Consider the following 19,502-nt stretch of genomic DNA (forward strand, 5'->3'; position numbering starts at 1 on the left):
TTGGTTTATATGGCAATATTTACACATTGTTGCCTGCTCTTTGTTTGTAGACAAAATCCATGTTTCGCTTATGAAGACATCTTTTTGTCGCAACTATTCAAATGCACAATTTCATTGTATTATTGTTTGTTGGAAATAACTAATCGATTTTATTTTCCCTAAGGATATGGTTCACAAAGGATGACTTCTGTTTGTACATGTTATTTGAGTATATTGTTGGCGGTGAACTTTTTACATACCTAAGGTATGATATTTAAAATTTTTTATATTTTTTAATATATGTAATAAGAGGAAGATAGGAATAATAATCTCAAAGTGCTAAAATTTATCACCATGTGTGCTTATACTTATATGGTAGTTATGTTCAGGGTTACAACATTTCCAAAGCTTACGTGGAATGAGATGTTCCTTAAGTTGATTAACAAAGCAACAAAAAATATTATGAAAAAACTCGAAATATTTATTGAATAATGCACGATAAAATGGCGAAATATTTTTTGAAAAAATCGAAAAATTTAAAAAGTTCGATTTTCTGGCAACAGTTTTAGATAAATTAAAATTTGTAAAATATTTATTTTTGATGAAAAAAAAAACCGTTGGGAGCTAGCTTTGTATGCATCCAATATCATTTTTCGTTGACGTTTGCAACAAGACGCCCTGTGGAACTAGTGGCGATGAACGAATGATTTACATACGCTCACAACAATGAACTTCACAGAGTGGCATAAAAATGCATAGATGGTGTATGGGTCGGATTTTCAATGAAAAATCGTCGATTTGAGCACCCACCGAAATCAACTGAGAATATGTACGAAAAAATGCCAAAAACCTTGAAATATTTTCGAACAACTCCAAATATTTTCGAACAACTCCAAATATTCACCATTTTAATTCACCACCAAAAGTGCCAAAATATTTTAATAAATATTTCTTATTTAAATGAATATGTTTTGTTGCAAATGAACTCCTGAGAATATTCGTTGGACTTTATTACGTTTTTAAGCCGTGATTACAACAATACTTGTCCCATTTCTTCGTACAACTTTTTTCAACTTGAACGGGGGTGGAAGCAACCAGGAGTAGGCTTGCTGACTCGAGCAGGCAGTTGCCTTGCTTGCTGCTCACTTGGAATCGACTCGAGACTAATAAGTGAGGCGAGCAACCGAGTCGACTTCTACTCGAAACTTGCTTGCGTGCTCGCCTATTTTACTTAGTTGCGAGTCGACTCCAAGTGAGCAGCAAGCAAGGCCTATTCAAGTAAGCAAGTCGACTCGAGAGTAGGTAAGTGAGGCGAGCAACCAACTCTACTCAAAACTTGCTTGCTAAAGACATACAACACGAAGAAGGATTATATATATAATATGCGTCACACAAAATCGAAATAAAAAGATTATCCCTTGTTCAATAAAACCAGTGATATCAAAATACGATTTGACTGGTTGGATTAAAAAAACAAATTGTACTATAACGAAAAATTTGATGGAAAATTATTAGTTTAAATGACAAAATAAAACAACGTAGTCTATGAATATGGACTTTTATACTGATCTAAGATCAGTGATCTTTTATCGTAACATAAAGCAATAATTTATTTTAGCAAGTTTCGAGTTTCTGAGAGAGTAAGCAAGCAAGTACTTCAACAGCGAGAAAATTTTAGTAGCAAGTAGTGGATTAGACGAGTAAGTTAGCATCTCGTGAAGCTCGTAAAGTAAGTAAGCAAAATTCAGCTTGCTCAGAGTTCGAAAAGTAAGTAAGTAAAATTCAACTTGCACGGTCCCAGATTTGACGAAAATTGTAATAGCATGCTACTTGCTGCTCGAAAAATGAACTGCTGCTGCTTACTCGAGCAGGTTGTTTTGCTTACTTGCTTTCAACCCCTAAAAATTCCAAGTTCCACATTTAACTACGCATCGAACAAGTCCAACGAATATTCCCAGCCGTTCAAATATTCATGAACTAACATATAATCACAAAGTTCTATCTTAATTGAAAAATACCCAGAATAACGTCTGAAAGTAGGCAAAATTTCCGCTTTTTGTGGGTTATATCCCAGCAAAAACTCGCCCAATGTCCGTTTCCATTTTCATTTTGAGCTAGTATAATCCAGAAATTTAACTTATCTTCAATGTTCAAGATCCAAAGTTATCTTTGCTTGTTATATTTCATAATTTTACGGACTAAACTCAGTGTTAGACCTCTTTTTCAGTGAGGAGGCCAAAGTGTGACATCTGTGGTCAACCTTTGGCCAGAAAAGAAATCTTCTATGCGTAGAATTATTATTCTATTCGAACCATGTCTGTGTGCCATTTAAAGTAGCTGCTCTCCGATTTCGCTTATATTCGGTATATAGACTTGGTATGACCAACAACTCTCATCTCAAATTCCGCAGGAAATGTTTTTTTCATTTCAGTATAATAATAGGTGGTCTGATGATGGTGTGTTCATATAAAATTCTAAGCAGACTCCAAATATAGTACCAGAACATTGGTTGGGGTCAACCTCCTCGCAAGAGGGGCAGGGGAGGCTCCAAAGAGAAAATAGATTTTTTTAAATCAAAAATCACTATTTTAGGGCAAAAACAGGGCAATAGTAATTCTTTTTATCCCCAAACAAAATTAAGAACTATTTCGGCGTAGCATTACAACAACTATACGTTGTTATACCAAAATCAAAAGGAAATTCAAAAATTACGAACTTGGTTGAATTCACTATTCACTTCGTGCACACTGGTTAACATAGAGCTAGGAACTAAAACAGACGTAATATATCTCGATCTCGCTGAAGTTTTAAATTCAGTTGACGCGAACCTGCTTGTGCATAAGCTGAGAATTATGGGACTGAATGAACAGCTGTTGAGATGGATTCTTTTTCCAAAAGTGTGGTTGGATTATTTTGAACCGTGGACAATCGGCTTCCATTAGACATTTTCATGTTTGGTCATTTGCTCATTCAGAAGAGTTTTCTTTTAGCTGCAACATGAACAGAACAATCGAAAAAATATATCAAAGAAGCAATATGCGAAAGAACTTAACATGGAAAATTAGATTCTTAAAAACGCAACATGAATTTGCGTCACACTGAAGCGCGTCATAAGAATGTTGTAGAAACCATAGCTCATGTTACATTCATGTCGACTGGAGATTCATGTTGCGTTTTTAAGAAACACTTTTTTCATGTTTGGTTCTTGCTATAACAGATTTGTATTCCTATTTTTATGCTCAGCGATGCATATGCTTTGGAAGAAAATTTAATAATCCATAAAGGGACTTTTTTGTACATGCATTTACCGAATATTGAGTATAGATCACAAGTATGGAACCCGTATACCAATGAGAACCGAGGGGCAAATCACTCTAAATTACTTTCCCGATTACTTTCTCTATTACAAATTACTTTAGAGTGATTTGCCCCTCGATGAGAACATTCCTAGAATTGAGTCAAAACAATTTCTACTGTTTGCACTACGAAACACTGGTTCGTGGGGAAAAAGGTATTTTATCCTGTTAACCCCCCTGAGTTTTGATGAAAAATAATTTTTTCGGTCCTCGCCACCACAGACTACTGAGAATCTATCACAGGGTATTTGTATAAATCTGTGATAAAGTTACTACAGCTTGTTTGAAAGTTGCCACAACGAAAAGATTATTTTTACATTTTGTGTGCGGGTAACTTTGACACAAACTGTGGTAACTCTATCACTCACCAAAATATGTAGTGAAATTACACAATTTCCTTTCTGTGTGAATGGCATTATTTTAATCTTCGAAGTTTGCTGATCATTTCATCTGAATACATCATCTTCGTCATACCACCTATTTTGTGTGAAAAAAAAAAAACATTATATAGCCCGCAAATGGTAATAGATGAATTCGCCGAATTTTTCCCTGAATCAGGGACAAAGCCAGGAAAAACGGCCACTTAAATCCACAAACCGGCACAATAATTTTTCACCGAGAAAACGTTAAAGTAACTTAGCTGTTACTCTGCTCAATTACTACTTTTTCGTATAATCACACCAAAATACAGTGCTGTATTCGAAGTTCGATAAAATTCTAAATTATATTTCCATCCGCACGAATATATAATATTTTTATTAGATATTTTTAGGACATTCCCAATTGTGAATGCATTTTTTTAATCCATTGGAATTGTTAATATCAAAAACTTTAACATCAATCAATTTTATTTATCCGATCGTATTAATATTTATTCAATATTTTTCTTATAAGAAATGCGGGCAAATTCAGTAACTCTACAGGTAAGTGAATTTTTCACCAAATTTCCTTATTCATTTTTTTCAGTTTTTGAATATATCACGGAGGAAGGTAGTCCGACAAGTGACGCTCTGTGCATTTCAAGTCAAATGTCAAAAATGTCAGTTTTGGCTTGAGGTTTGGTGTTACGACTATATATACAGTAGGTATGCTATTTTTATCTCAGGACACTATTTGACCCCCGGCATGTTATGTACCGTTGTGAAAATCTTGGCCCAAATAGTCAAAAACACCATATCTTCCATGCCTTAAGTATGATCCTGTCAAAAATATGGTGGTTGCCAAATTTCGATAAATTTTTAGATCTATCCCCAGAGGGTGGTCTGTGGTGTCTTAAAGAAGCTCCTTTTCGCCAGCTTTCCAACGCCAGTCTAAGTGTCCCGATCGGCTTACAAACAAAAAATTTATGGGCATCGGCAGTTTGACCTTGGTTTTCTATGAGAGTATCGATTTGGATGTGCGTTTGTACGTCTGTCCGTTGTTTTTTTCGACCCCCACAGATCCCAGTAACCATATTCCTAAGTCAGTGACTGAAATAAAAAAAATTCAGAGCTACCGGCTACAAAAAATAAAATACCAGCGCCATAATGTAAGGGGAAGTTAAGCACCAACCTTCTTTTGAAAAATTTGTTGCTGTCTTATGTTTTCTTTGAAGAACAATTTCTTCATTGGAATTAAATGAAACTACACTTCCCTGCATTTAGTGATTTAAATTACGAAACAGCTACATCTCAGAGTGGAGCTATCAAATACCGTATTTGATTCAAATAGTCTCTACTTGCATAAAATAGCCGAATAAATTGAAAAAAAAAATTGGACAAAAATTGCGATTTTTGGCGATTAATTGTAACCACCACAAAGTCGCAATTGAATAGTTTGAAAGTGGTTTTATTTTCAAGTTCCAAGAGCGAGTGGAGAAAAATCCAAGAATTCTACCGAAATTTTTTATTTTTTGATAGATCTAAGCTCTTCACACAGAACAATTTCATTGGCCTCCAGATGATAGAAGTAACCAAGCAGAGCTGGAAAAAACACTCTGTGTGTGCTCGCACGTAGCTAAGAACGCACTCACAGTAGATGTACACAGCTCTTGTATTTTTGGTGTGCGTGCACATTTATACAGGGTGTAACAGAATTGCGTGCCAATATTTTAAAATTTTATTGCTGGGGCCAAGACCTATCGAAAATGTAGGAAGCACTTTTCTGAATTCGGCCTCTATGCCAAAGTTTTGGCCATCGGCGAGTTTTTGGCCGAAAATTCGTACTATGGCAAGGTGGTCATATCTTAGGCTATTGCGTGCGTATTTTTGATCACAACTACATGAATATTGGCTTATTTGAAAGGCATTGAGGTCCTCTTAGTGACACCACATGAATTTTGTACAAAAATATCATTTGGCTTGGCCAAAAATGGCGCCGGCCAGAATGTTCTGAAAAATCAGAAAAGTTGAAGAAAATAGTAATTTTTCTCGAAAAAATACGTTATTAACATATCATTTTCTAATCGAAAATGGAATGAGCATACAATTTGAGGGTGGTATGCAAAAATCTGTATCTCAAATTTGTTTCTATCGGCCGCAATGCATCATCGAATTCAGTCCTCGTTGGTCTGTTTTTGACCAAATATGGCATATTGAATATTTAACATATTTTCGGCGTATTTTTTTGTTTCAGTTACATAAATTGTGATTTTTCTCGAAAGATATTGAGGCCCTTTTTAAGTATCAGTAGAAGAAGTATTGAAATATCGACACAAAAACGGCCAAAAATGGCCAGAAATGGCCGAAAACGGCGCCGACTCCAAACCGCTAAAAAACCACAAAAATCAACAAAAATCCATGTTTCGACGCAAAATATCATCACTTATGTGTCTCTATTGATCACCAATGGAAGAAATAGTAAAACAGTCCGATACTTTTGCAAGAATTGTGTACGCTAAAGTTCTAGCTAGTAAACTGAACTATCGATATTTCAATACTTCTTGTTGCATTTTCACATTCAGAGCTACCGGATTCCGGTAGAACCACAGGCTATTTCAATCACTGGCCTAATTTATAGCTGATGTCGGGGCGCGTTGAAATCCGTCTTAAAACTGGGATTTGCATTAAGGTACCATTTCTTAGGCGGCCGATTCTGTTCGCCGATTCAAGAGGGCATTCGGATTGCTTTAACTCTTAAGCCACTGAACGGATTTTAACAAATTTTATATATTTTGAAAGATGTGAACTTCATCTTTCTAAAATTACAAAATTTTTAAAAATCCATCATGTGGTTCAACAAATATATCAAACATGCTTAAATCGACGGAAAATCGGCGGCCGATCTTGGTATTTTCAGAAAGACATTTTCAAATATTTCAAAATACAGAAAATACGCAAATTAGAAACCCGAAAATTAGAAAACCTCAGAAATTAGAAATGAATTTCAGGTTTGAAAATTTGTATGGAAAATTTCTAATTTCCGGGTTCATTTCTAATTTACGGGGTTTCCGAATCATTTCATTCAAGACAAAGGGAAATTTACTTCATTTTTAATAAAAAAAAACACAATGAAAGTTTTTTCCATTTACATGAATAACTATATTAGAAGATCAGCTTGAGATTTTCGACGTTTACCATGAAGTTAAAAATTAAGTCACGAAGTAATCTGTTCCATAATGTCTGCGTCAATCATCAATCTTCAATCATTAACAAATCGAAACCGATTTGTTCCATCAGAGAATTTGCATATACAAAATTGTATACAGAATGCTAACGTTTTCTGTTTACTATCGTATGATATAATAAGAACAGCCGGTCATCATTTATTTCGGTTTGTTCCAAGGAGTAGTTTATCTAGTAAAATAAACTAACAGACTTACTATATCAGATGAAAAACCTCTAGACGAGGTTAAAATGGAGTGACGCTCCTATACGTGGATTTACCACTCAAAATGACTGATATCATTTTGATTGACGCTTTAACGCTGTATTATCTCTGGGTACGAAGCTCAAAAGTGTTTTTCGCATTCACTATTGTAAAAATTTATTCACAATAAGGAAAAATATCGCGTCACGACTTTTGAATTTAGTCTCCAAGTCAAACTTTCAAGCGTTTTGCCGTCCAAAAGTCGTGACGCGATATTTTTCCTTACTGTGAATAAATTTTTACAATAGTAAATGCGAAACTGAACTTCGTTTCCAGAGGTAATACAGCGTCAAAGCGTCACTCAAAATGATATGATTCCTTTTTAGTGGTAAATCCACGCACAGGAGCGTCACTCCATTTCAACCTCGTGCAGAGGTTTTTCATCTGATATCACTAATTTTGTAAGGCAATTATTCTCGGAAAAAATACACTTTTGCCAGAAATATGTCTATTTTAAGGTCTTATCATTGGGAAATTGTAATTTTTCGGGTAAAACATTTGCATCCACAATTCACAAGTTTTGTAAATAGCAAATTTCCACTTTCATTAAAAAAAAGTCCCATTTTCCCTTTATTGGACATTGTAAAATGTGATTAAATTTCAAAATATCCATTAAAAGAGTTTTGAAGTAATTATAGACCCATTACTTTATTGAAACATATTAATTTCCAACCACCATAGCTCTGGAAAGTGCATTTTTTATGTATCCCCCAAACAAAAGTTCAATTTCATACATTCAGACGCCAAAATGCCGATTTATGACCAAAATGACAACGAAATGGATATTCAAGTGTTCGTGGACTCCCAATATTTTCACGAAAAAACAGCAATTTTCTAAGACCAAAATGTCGTCAGAGGTCTATTTCACTTGTTTTCCGAACAAAAACCTCATTTTCAGTGAAAATAGAGCAAGTTGAAAAATTCACTTCAATCCGACCAATTTTTCGACCATGAAATGCCCTCAGATCGCATCTTGACCACTTTTAGTCGATTTCTCGTTAAAAATTGAGCAGATATGGTCTTTCGTGAGCCTTTTTCAGCCTGTAGATGCGTATTTTTGGCAGCAATTTCATTGTAGAATGCGACTCTACGTACAAATTCCGTTCATTGATGAATTACCTATGCTCAGAACTTCGAAATACGAATTTTCTCGGACATATGGCATATGCCATTTTGTTGATATGCTGGCCTACAAACGCTCAGTTTTTGGTAAAAGATTGTAGGGCTGATTTTTGAGAAATCGCGTTTGGTGTGAAATTTAAGGGGGTCGATTTTTCATAATTCTTTTATATCACATAAACATTGGCATGTGTGTATGGAACTTTTTGAAGGTCTTCTCAAATAATTACGAGCTGACTTTGCCCCATGGGTGTCTGAGTTGATCTAGTGTGCGAAATAAATACTTGAAAAAATCGTATACATGCAGGCTAGTGAAGCCATAGCCAACTCTCGTGTAATGCAAATGTCAATCTGAGGACGGGTTTCGATGAGGCCCGACACTAGCTTCAACTAAGGCATATGCGCATCGGAAACCGAAGAAGGTACGGACAGACGGACGGACGGACGCACATCCAAATCAATACTTTCATAGAAAATCAACATCAAACTGCCAATACCCATAACTTTTTCGTTTTTGGACCAATCGGGGCACTTAGACCGGCGTTGGAAAGGTGGCGAGGAGGAGCTTCTCTTGGACACCTCAGACCACCCCCTGGGTACCCCCTTCGTAAGATATGGGTATAGATTTGAAAATTTATCGAAATTTTCCAACCGCTATATTTTTGCCTAGACCACACTTTAGACATGGGGGATATGGTGTTTCCGACTATTTGGGCCAAGACCTTTCCAACAGTACCTAACATTCCGGGGCCCAAATAGTGTCCTGAGAAAATAGCATACTTACTGTATATATACTCGTGACGCAAAAACTGGCATTTTTGATATTTGGCTTGAAATGCACAGTATATGGAGCGTCACTTGTCGGACTATCGTCCTCCGTGATATTTATAATCTCTAAAATAACTGCTTATAAGCATTTATTTACATACAATACTTGATTGAACAGTGTTCAATATATCGTTTTCAATTAAGCAAATCATTCCCCCTATCAGTTTTTCATTTGATACACCGTTTTTGGATGAAATTGAAAAATCCTCAGAAATTAGAAATGGTCTCGGGACATTTTATTTCTAATTTGCGGGGGTGCACTGTATATAAAATTTGTTAAAATCAGTTCAGTGACTTAAAACTTATAGCGAAAATTCCGAATGCCCTCTTGAATCGGCGAACAAAATCGGCCGCCTAGGAAATGGTACCTTTACAGGAGAATTTGCTATAGCTTCGTAAACCTGCATATATACGATTTTTTGAAGTATTTATTTCGCACATTAAATCAGACGCCCTTCGGGTAAGGTCAGCTCGTAATCATTTGAGGAGAACTTCAAAAAGTTTCATAAACAGTGTGTCTTTTCATTTGAATTGGAATTTGAATTTTATTTTCGATTTAATTTTTATTCGTGCAATTTAGTCCGGTTTGCCCGGGCTCGGGCATTCCAGAGCCCGGGAAACCCAAACACTTCCGACAAACCCGCCGGGATTCCGAATTCCAAAGCCCGGGAAAGTCCCGAGAAATCGAAAAATCCCGAGCGCCCGGGAAGGTTAGTCCGAATCCCGCCCGAGCCCGAAAAGTTCGGGCTTCGGGACGGGCGCTCGTTGCGACCTCTGCTATAAATCATGAGCCGTCCACGATAAAGCAATACATTCTTCAAAAAAGAGCTATGCAGCGCGCAGTACTAAATGGTACTAAAGACTACAAAAGTGTACTAAAATGTACTCAAACTGTCCAAACGGTTTTTATCGGTTCTCAACTATTCTATGTAGGTGACATTATGCAGCAAGAAATGCCAGAAATCATCCCACCGATATTGGCTACATTTGAATGGCATGAAAACATGTGAATGTGTGTATTACACACATGCCAACATTTATGTGATGTAAGAGAAAAAAGTTGCTTCTTATGAAAAATCGACCCCTTTAAATTTCACGCCAAACGCGATTCCATATGCCATGGCAGGGACTTTTTTGCCAGAGAGCGAACGGGGCCGAAGGCGCTCGAGCGGTTATTATAGTTGAAAAAATTGGAAGAAAATCGGGCACTTCGGCGCTCTTTTTTTATTGGAATCATAAATAGCTAAAAAAAACAATCCGAAAAATATATATTGTATGAGATGAGTATTGAAAAATAGTATCCAAAAATAAAAAACAACTAAAATTTTCGACAACTCATCAATGAACGGAATTTGTACAAAGAGTCCCATTCTACGATGAAAATGCTACCAAAAATACGCATCTACTGGCTGAAAAAGGCTCACGAAAGACCATATCCGCCAGACGTGTGCGAGGTCAAAAATCCTAGAGGAGGGTAAAAAAATTTGACACCTGGGGGTCTGAAAATTTAGTCAATGAGTGTCTAAAAAAAGTGAAGACCTTAAAGAAAAATGTCCTCTTTTGAAAATCGATTCTATCTAGTGTCAACTAGTCAAAATCGCTCGAATCCTAGATGGGGGTTAAAACCGGAAACACCCCCCATGCACCAGACGTGTGCAAGGCCAAAAATCCTAGAAGGGGGTAAATTTTTTTTCAGATGGGGTTATTCAGATTTTTTATTATTCAGATCTGTTCATTTGATACGAATTGTATGCAATGAAATTCATTAAAGCTCCGAATGGCATGGGATTCGAGGCGAATTGAATCACTTGAAATTTATCGTTTTAAAATACAAACTGGAGACACAGAGTGACAGAAACACACAAAGTTAAATTCGCCAAAATCATTTTAAATCAACCGATTTATAGAGAAAAAGACAAAATGAACGTGATTGCCTACGCATTACTTATCCAAGAGATAAAAGTTTCAAAATTGGAAATTCAATTTTCAAAAAAAAAATCTACGCTCGCCGTTTCGGCTAGTCAAATATAAAACTGAATGTTCGTCTGTGTATGTGTGTGTCGCGAGTGTTTACCCCTTTTTTCAATTCATGGCTTTATTGTTATCAGACGTGTGCAAGGTCAAAAATCCTAGAAGGGGGTATTTTTTTTTGGCAGATGGAGGTCTAAAAATTTTGTCAATTGGGTGTCGAAAAAAAAAGTGAAGCCCTAAAAAAAAGGTCCTCACTGTTGAAAATCGATTCTATCTAGTGTAAAACAGACAAAATTCCACAATGGGGGTCTGGAAATTAATAAATCGTGTCGAAAAAAGACTGAAGACCTATAAAAAAGGTCTTCACTTTTGAAAATCAATTCTATATAGTGTAAAAAATTTCTAAATCGCTCGATGGGGGTCTTGAGTTTCAAATCCTAGATGGAGGGTAAAACCGGTTCTATGGTTGATTTGGTGTTGACAGATGTGACAGTTCGCAATGTGCCGATCACTTAGTGTGTTGAAATACATACATGATAATGTAAATATTCTTGTTTGCGAAAATATTTTAAAACAATTATATTGAAAAACATAAAAGAAAAACAATCCAAAATCAATAGAATAAATCGAAATCACATCGAATTTGGAAACAATTGCGTGGAACCCAAACGGTTTTCGCGCGTTCAAATTTTGACATTTAATAAAGTTTCGTCATAAGTTTGTGAATATATGTTTCAATTTGGAGATTACAATATATGGATAGTTCAGTTTCCTAATATGAGATTTCGTGTATTTTTGAGATTAAAATAAAAATTGAACTATTGAATGAATTTTTTATTAATCAACCGATACATCAAATAAAAGCCAAATAAATTCTCTTTCGAATAGATATAAACATGTTGGGAATTTATGAAGTAATTTTGTAGAAATGGACATGCAAATCGGAAAATTGATAGTTTATGTTACAAATCGGAGTGTTTACGATATAAGCACCGTACATGTGATCAAATTTTTATTTCAAACATAGTAGGTACGCATTTTGATTAAATTGGTATTATTTATCCGATGAACAAAAATCGAAATGGCACACAAAAAGTCATTAATTGAAAATAATAACAATAAAAACTCAAATGAGAAGACGTTCATAAGGAAAAAAAACGTGATCTTTCAAATGACAACTTTTGGTGCTACAAATGTGATAAAGTATGCAGGTTTCATACCAACTTTCAAAGTTCAAGGGCAGGTTTATCAAAAAATTCCCTTCTGCTACCACCTAATGAAAGTTCAAAATTTTTACAAATTTATTTCATCGGTGATAAAGAATTAGAAATAGATCATCGTTGTGCTGCAATGAGCGGTATTGAAAGAGAAATAATATCAGGGCTACAAAAGATGTTTGACGAACATAATGAGTTGGTTAACCCATTTTCTACCAGCATCCTATTTATAGGACGCGAAAATTGCCGATTTTTTTTATTACTTATTTTAGATTTTCTTCTATCCTGATCAAATGGCTTGGAATTTTCAAATGCCGTTTTGCATGTGTGTTGGAAAAGGTTTGAAAAGGGTTTTCCCAGGTTTTCACGGTTTTCCAGAAAATGCCGGAAAATGGTTAAAATTTAAAACGTGTCGGAAAATTCTTGGGAAAATCATATTTGGGCTCTCAGAAGTATCTCACCTAAATTTCATCAAAAAATTCGAAAAAAAAAAAATTCTTGGTAGAAAATGGGTTAAATTGTTTAAGACATCTTTAGATTTAATGCCTTCTGATAACTACTTAGTGATCATTAAACCTGATAAGGTTTAACCTAAGGTGCCTTCGGGTGAACATGATTGAAGATTCAATGCTCCAAACAAAATTGTGACAAGTTTATTTTAATAGCCAACTAAATGATTAACAGAATCATTATTTGCAAACAAATTCGCTACACGGTTCGAAATCTACGCACACATCTATACGATTTTCAGTAGAGTGGAGCGAGCTATACGATTTTACCTATAGTCAGAGATTACTATGAGATATTTATATTCATATGGGATAGAAATATCGCATAAAAATATCAGATATTTTTCATGCGTTGCGTTGTTGTAACGCTTCTGCAGTACACAATTCATATTCCTCTTTGGGATCCAAGTCGAATTTCATGCAAATCTGATATTTTTATGCGATATTTCTATCCCATATGAATAAAAATATCCCATAGTGATCTCTGCCTATAGTCTGACGTTTAGAAGCGGTTTTTGCGGAGAAACATACACACACGGAAGAAAGGTTTAGATATTCGCTACGCCCAATTTTTTTTCCTTGAAAAAAAACCAAAATTTGAGATTTCTCAGACAAAATTTATTTTTCGAACCTCCATAATGTCTGTAACATGGAGGCGCCGAAATAAATTTTGTCTGAGAAAACTCAAATTTTGGTTTTTTTCAAGGAAAAAAAATTGGGCGTAGCGAATATCTAAACCTTTCTTCCGTGTGTGTACATGTACATTCTGTAGCGTTGACAGATGCGTAGTTAACTGATACAAGCGCGGAATATATGTTTCTCTGCAAAAACCGCTTCTAAACGTCAGACTATACGTAAAATCGTATAGACCGCTCCACTCTACTGAAAATCGTATAGATGTGTGCGTAGATTTCGAACCGTGTAGTGTATAATAAATCCATAATAAATGATAATCTATGTTGAAGCAAACGAAAATGAATTTTTATTATCTTTACAGCAAATTTTTATGCAAGTGAAATTATTCTGGCATTGGAATACTTACACACACTATCCATAGTTTATCGTGATTTGAAACCAGAAAATTTATTGATTGATCGTGAGGGACACTTGAAAATCACTGATTTCGGTTTTGCAAAGAAATTGAAAGATAGAACATGGACTTTGTGCGGTACACCCGAATACCTTGGTAAGTGAAGAAAAAGAACAGAGCATGGCAATAGTGGCAGCTCGACAATAGTGCAAAAAATCATACAACAGCTCAACCTGGCATTAAAATTTGTTCAATCTTTAGTTGTATTTGCATCCGCTGTTGTGGCGTTGTTGTCAGTGCTACCCGTCATTACCATCAAGCGGAATTCTTTATTCAAAATATCCACAATTTTCACAAATATCGTATTCAGTCTCCGAATATATTTTGAATATTCACAGAAGAGTTCCTGTGACACACAATTCACAACTTTTTGGAAATGAATGATTCCCCTTGATTATAATGACTTAATAATTTAAAATAACTTATTCATAGTAAATCGATAAAATAACAACTATTATTTTGTACAGCACCTGAAATAATCCAATCAAAGGGACATAATAAGGCAGTCGATTGGTGGGGATTGGGTAAGATTGAACAGCAATTGGTTTTAACTGAGATCTTCCTGCTTAGCATTAAAGTACTCACGTCCCATGGCAGAACCTTCACTGCGTTCTGCGAGATTGACAAAATAATTTCACCCATACATGAATGGTTTGGAGCGAAAATGTAATACAGAAAAGTTGAGCGGAAAAATGTCAAATGAAAAGGGATAGCTATATTGTTCACTATAGTTTACTATACAGTTTACTATATAGCTATCCCTTTTCCGCTCATTCATCATCGACATTTTTCCGCTCAACTTTTCTGTATTACATTTTCACTCCAAACCATTCATATAAAACATGCTGTGATTGAAAAAAGGGCCCAATACAAGAAACTTTTGGTCCACGGCTATGGCTTCAGAGGTCATCCTGGTGGTCGAATTCGTTATTTATAACTTTGCGACGTTTAAGATAGTGTGGAATGAGTTGAAATTAGATTTTAAGGACTTTTAGATGTTCCACACTATCTTGAGCGTCGGAAAGTGATAAATGTCGAACTTACATTGTAAATCCATTCATATCGCGTTTTTTAAACCATTTTCAACCATTAAAAATTTTGCCCGTTTTTTTCTGTTTTGTAACATTTCATTTAGTTTTGGGTGGATATTCTTCGACATCGTTTTGTAACACAATATATCTGCGTTGAATGTGTACAGGTGGGCTAAAGGTGTCGAACGGACGGACTGCCCGTCTTTTTAGCCCGTCCGTCCGTCCGTCCAGGGCTCTTGAAATTTTTTTTTGTCCGTCCGTCCATCCGTTCAGAGCCGCTAGAAATTTTCTTGTCCGTCCGATCAACGCTGAACGGACGGACGTACGGACAAGAAAATTCACGAGGGTCCTAAACGGATCGACGGACGGACAACAAAATTTCTGAGGTTCCCGAACGGACGGACGGACGGACAAGGTGCTTGTCCGTTGACACCTTTAAGGTGGGTGGAGTAAGAGAGTATAATTTCATACTCCTACTCCTACTCCCATACAAACGGAAAATGAGTAAGTCTCGACCTACTCATTTTTCCCCAAAGAGTAACTCTACACCTACTCTTTTTCCTACCCATTTGAGTATGTCTCGACATACTCATTTTAAATTTTTTTTCTCCTCAAAAAAAGTTATATATCCTTTATATATTTTTCTGAGGGAGGGAAAACGAGTGAGTAAGTGTAGAGTTACTCTTTCGCAAAAAAATGAGTAGGTCAAGACATACTCAAAATCGAAGAGTAATTAGTCTGAGTATATACTCTCTTACTCAAAGAGTAACTAATGAGTATTAGAGTAGGTCGAGACTTACTCATTTCAAAAATGAATGAGTAAGAGAGTATATACTCGATTTCGCCCACCTGTATGAATGTGTAAGTAAATGTTGTGTGTGAGAGCAAAGTGGTCGGTAATCTAGAAAGTTTCTTCGAAAGCGGACAAGCTTATTGAGTACTTTGATGCCACGCAAACGAATCAGACTAAAAAAGTGAGATTTGTAAGCATTATAAACATTTTATTTTCTAGGCGTTCTAATTTACGAAATGTTGGTGGGATACCCACCTTTTTTTGCCGACAACCCATTTGGTATATATGAAAAAATTTTAACCGGTAAATATGAGTGGCCGCGGCTTGTGGACCCTGTTGCAAAAGATTTAGTAAAAAAGCTGCTTGTTCCTGATCGTACAAAACGATTGGGTAATATGAAAAATGGCCCTGACGACATAAAGAAACACCGATGGTTTAAACACTTAAATTGGGATCATGTGTACAATCGACAAGTTACGGTACGAAAACTTTTAAATTCATATCATATGTATTTCAATGAGCATGAAGGTGGAATTGAAGATATGATTTAAAAAGAACCAAATATGAAAATTTATTATTGAACAACATATGTACGTTTCGATGGATTTTGTGCCTTTCTCGTAACTTAAAAAGAATAATCCGGACTATGAACTCCAATTGAGATCAGGGCGTAGTGATCTGTAGACAATTGATTCATATTTTTTCATCAGTTGTACCCCGAAAAACGCGAAATACAGCTTTTATTGGCATTTATTCGATGCAAAAGTGCGCCACCTGGGGACTGATTGCAATGTGTCATACTTCTACGTTTCCAACCAACACAGCCACGCACTTGTTGAAGTTCATTATGTGCATGATCCTCTAATTCTGTAACCAGTGTCCCGGTTGCGTTTTTCCGTCGCACTCTTCCTATATGTTTATAGAGAGGCTGACGAAATGAAAACTGACAATGCATTTGTTCTGAACATTTTGGATATAAACTTTGGTACATTTTTAATTTCTTACAATTTCTTACTTTGCTGTATATACTTGTATTTATTATATAATATTTCTGTGGGATATGAAGTGGTGTATGTTTCCAAACGTGTGTTGTGACGACCATGCTATGCTTCCTCTGGATTATTCATAAATATCCGTTTAGTCAGACATCGACACAGTCTCCAACAAATGGATAATTATATCCGTTTAGTGTAAATTCAGCTCCTGACCGTGTGTTCCATGCATGACACTTGTTCTTTTCTTTCTTTCGTCATCTTCATCGCTTTTCAAGATAATATATGTGACGCTGTGAAGCAATTATAGCCATGTTTTACGTTGGTGCTCATAATAATTGAGAACAAAAGCTATTTTGCAGGAAATATTTCTTGACGTCGTTCAACATAGATTGCTTTAATTAAATAGCTTAGAGCGAAAATGTCATACAGAAATGTTGCGCGGAAAAATGTCACAAATAGAGAAATTATCAAATATAGAAGCTATTTTTTGTCAAATGGGGAATATTTGGTATCAAATAGAAGGGCTATTTGGTGTCAAAGCTAGCATAGCTGTTCAACATTATTCCTTATCGATCCGAAAATACTGTTACTTCCAACTGATTTTAAGTTAATTAATTTTTCATTTAATTGTTCGATATAGCCACCAATCATACCTAAAATTAAAGCAGATGGAGACACAAGTAACTTTGACGATTACCCAGATGAAAATCCGAAAGCGAGGCCCATACCAAAAAAGGATATGATGTTATTTGACGATTTTTAGGATGTTAAAATTTTCTTCAGAAACACCCTCTGAAATGATCGAAAATGCGTTTTCTTTGGAAATTAATTTTTTTTTTGAAACATTCATATCTGAAGGGGTTTTCACTACAAAATTGTATGCAAGATTTAATATAAAAATACATTATTTTGAATCATTTTTCTCTTTCTTCTAAAATGCCGTTTGCTTCCTGCCGTTTGCTTCCTACCCAACAATGAATAATCCAAATATATCCAATTCCAGGCACATGTCCCAGGTTGAATACGGGGATAGATTTAACCGTAGAAGTAACCATAGAAGTAACCGTCATAGTGGTCCAATTGTGCATGGAATAAATGGATAAAAATAGCATAAAATCAGCATCAATACATTCAATAAATTCAATACTCTTATTTCAATTGAAGAACAAATCATTTACTAACATACATGGATACTTCTGGCCTCTTAGTTAAGTATGTACGCCTACTATACCACAAAAATCGGGCATAGCGGAAATAACATTACTGTTATATTTTAATTTTTAAATTATTCAATATGAATGGCGTGAACGACGATGCATGATGCTTGTTAGTTGTTGACAGCAGCTTACTGGTTGGGTGGTCTCTGCAATGTTTCGGGTAACGGGAACCCAAACAAGTCACAGTGTCCTTGAAAATCATACAAGAAAATAATGAATGATCTATAAATAAAGAACTGCACCTCAATGCAATGCAATGCAATCAATTTATATCGGGAATTGCCCGATATACATAAAATAGGACAAGATTTGTAATGTCGCGTCGCCGAATTGGCTAAAAATTGGCTTGGAGTTATGTTTCGGTGAGAAAATGAGAAAACTTAGTAAGTAAGGCCTACAGATCGGCGGACTATCTGATTAAGATTAATTAATCTTATTCAAACACCCAAAATTCGCGATGATTAATACGACCACTTAATCACTTAATCGCTATTAATCATGATTAAGTGATTGTGCAATTGATTAATTAATCATCGATGATGATTAAGTTGTTGTCTTTATCACGATGTCGCCGTGATTAACTGTGACAACTTAATCATGATTGAGTAAATTCTTAATCATGATTAAGATGTGATTAACGAAATGATTGTGTAGAATTAATTAATCATGATTAAGTAAATTTACTTAATCATGATTGTATAAATAGTTAATCAAGATTAAGATGTGATTAACGAAATGATTGTGTAGATTTAATTCACCATTAGACGTCATAAATGCAGAAATGTTGAAAATGATTCCGAATTGAAAGTAAACGTTGAAAGAATGGAAAATGTAAATCATTTTCAATATTTCTGCATTTATGGCGTCTAATGAATAATTAAATCTACACAATCATTTCGTTAATCACATCTTAATCATGAGTAAGAATTTACTTAATCATGATTAACTATTTACTTAATCATGATTAAGACAACAACTTTATCATCATCGATGATTAATTAATCAATTGCACAATCACTTAATCATGATTAATAGCGATTAAGTGATTAAGTGCCATCTTAATCATCCGAAAAATGATTGTGCAAGTGATTATGTAATCGCAAAACGCCCACCTGTAGTGTAAATTTTGTGAAAAATTGAAAATGTCGAGAAAAAATGGGTTTTCGGCAGCTGAAATCTAACTGAGAAGTAGTTGACACATTGCCAAACCTATGGTACCATTGGAAAGGGGATCAATGTGGCTACAAAAACTGCTGAGTTGAATCTGAGTCGTTGATTTGGATGTGGAACACAATTGCCGACCGCTTGATTTCCGTTGTCCTCTTCCGCTTCTTTGTCGAGCAAAAACAGTTTCAACTTCTGTTCCCTCATCTTTCTTTTGTTGACCTTGCACACAATCATTGATGGGAGCATTGCTTCTTCCAATTGCGGCCGAAAATCATGGCAGACTTTGAAGCGATGTCATCTGGTGCGCCGATCAAAACGACCAAAACACTTGGCGCATGTTTGAGAAGTCTAATACTCGTCGACCATATTAACCGTACAACCTTT

The 19,502-nt window shown here is 35.5% G+C and overlaps 1 protein-coding gene across 1 annotated transcript in view; it reads left to right on the top strand.

Moving 5' to 3' along the window:
• The window catches only part of LOC129573762 (cAMP-dependent protein kinase catalytic subunit PRKX), a 37,780-nt gene extending 20,127 nt beyond the window's left edge, over positions 1 to 17,653 (top strand). The window contains exons 5-10 of the mRNA XM_055454714.1: positions 164 to 244; positions 4,230 to 4,258; positions 13,823 to 14,011; positions 14,383 to 14,439; positions 15,959 to 16,218; positions 17,375 to 17,653. Coding sequence (XP_055310689.1) covers positions 164 to 244; positions 4,230 to 4,258; positions 13,823 to 14,011; positions 14,383 to 14,439; positions 15,959 to 16,218; positions 17,375 to 17,497 — 739 coding nt within the window. The 3' untranslated portion in view covers positions 17,498 to 17,653. The remainder of the gene's footprint in view (positions 1 to 163; positions 245 to 4,229; positions 4,259 to 13,822; positions 14,012 to 14,382; positions 14,440 to 15,958; positions 16,219 to 17,374) is intronic.
• The last annotated feature ends 1,849 nt before the right edge of the window (positions 17,654 to 19,502 follow it).

This window comes from Sitodiplosis mosellana, unplaced genomic scaffold, assembly GCF_009176505.1.
Source record: "Sitodiplosis mosellana isolate CC-2019 unplaced genomic scaffold, AAFC_SMos_1.0 Smas_scaffold_6102, whole genome shotgun sequence".
Classification (NCBI taxonomy): domain Eukaryota; kingdom Metazoa; phylum Arthropoda; class Insecta; order Diptera; family Cecidomyiidae; genus Sitodiplosis; species Sitodiplosis mosellana.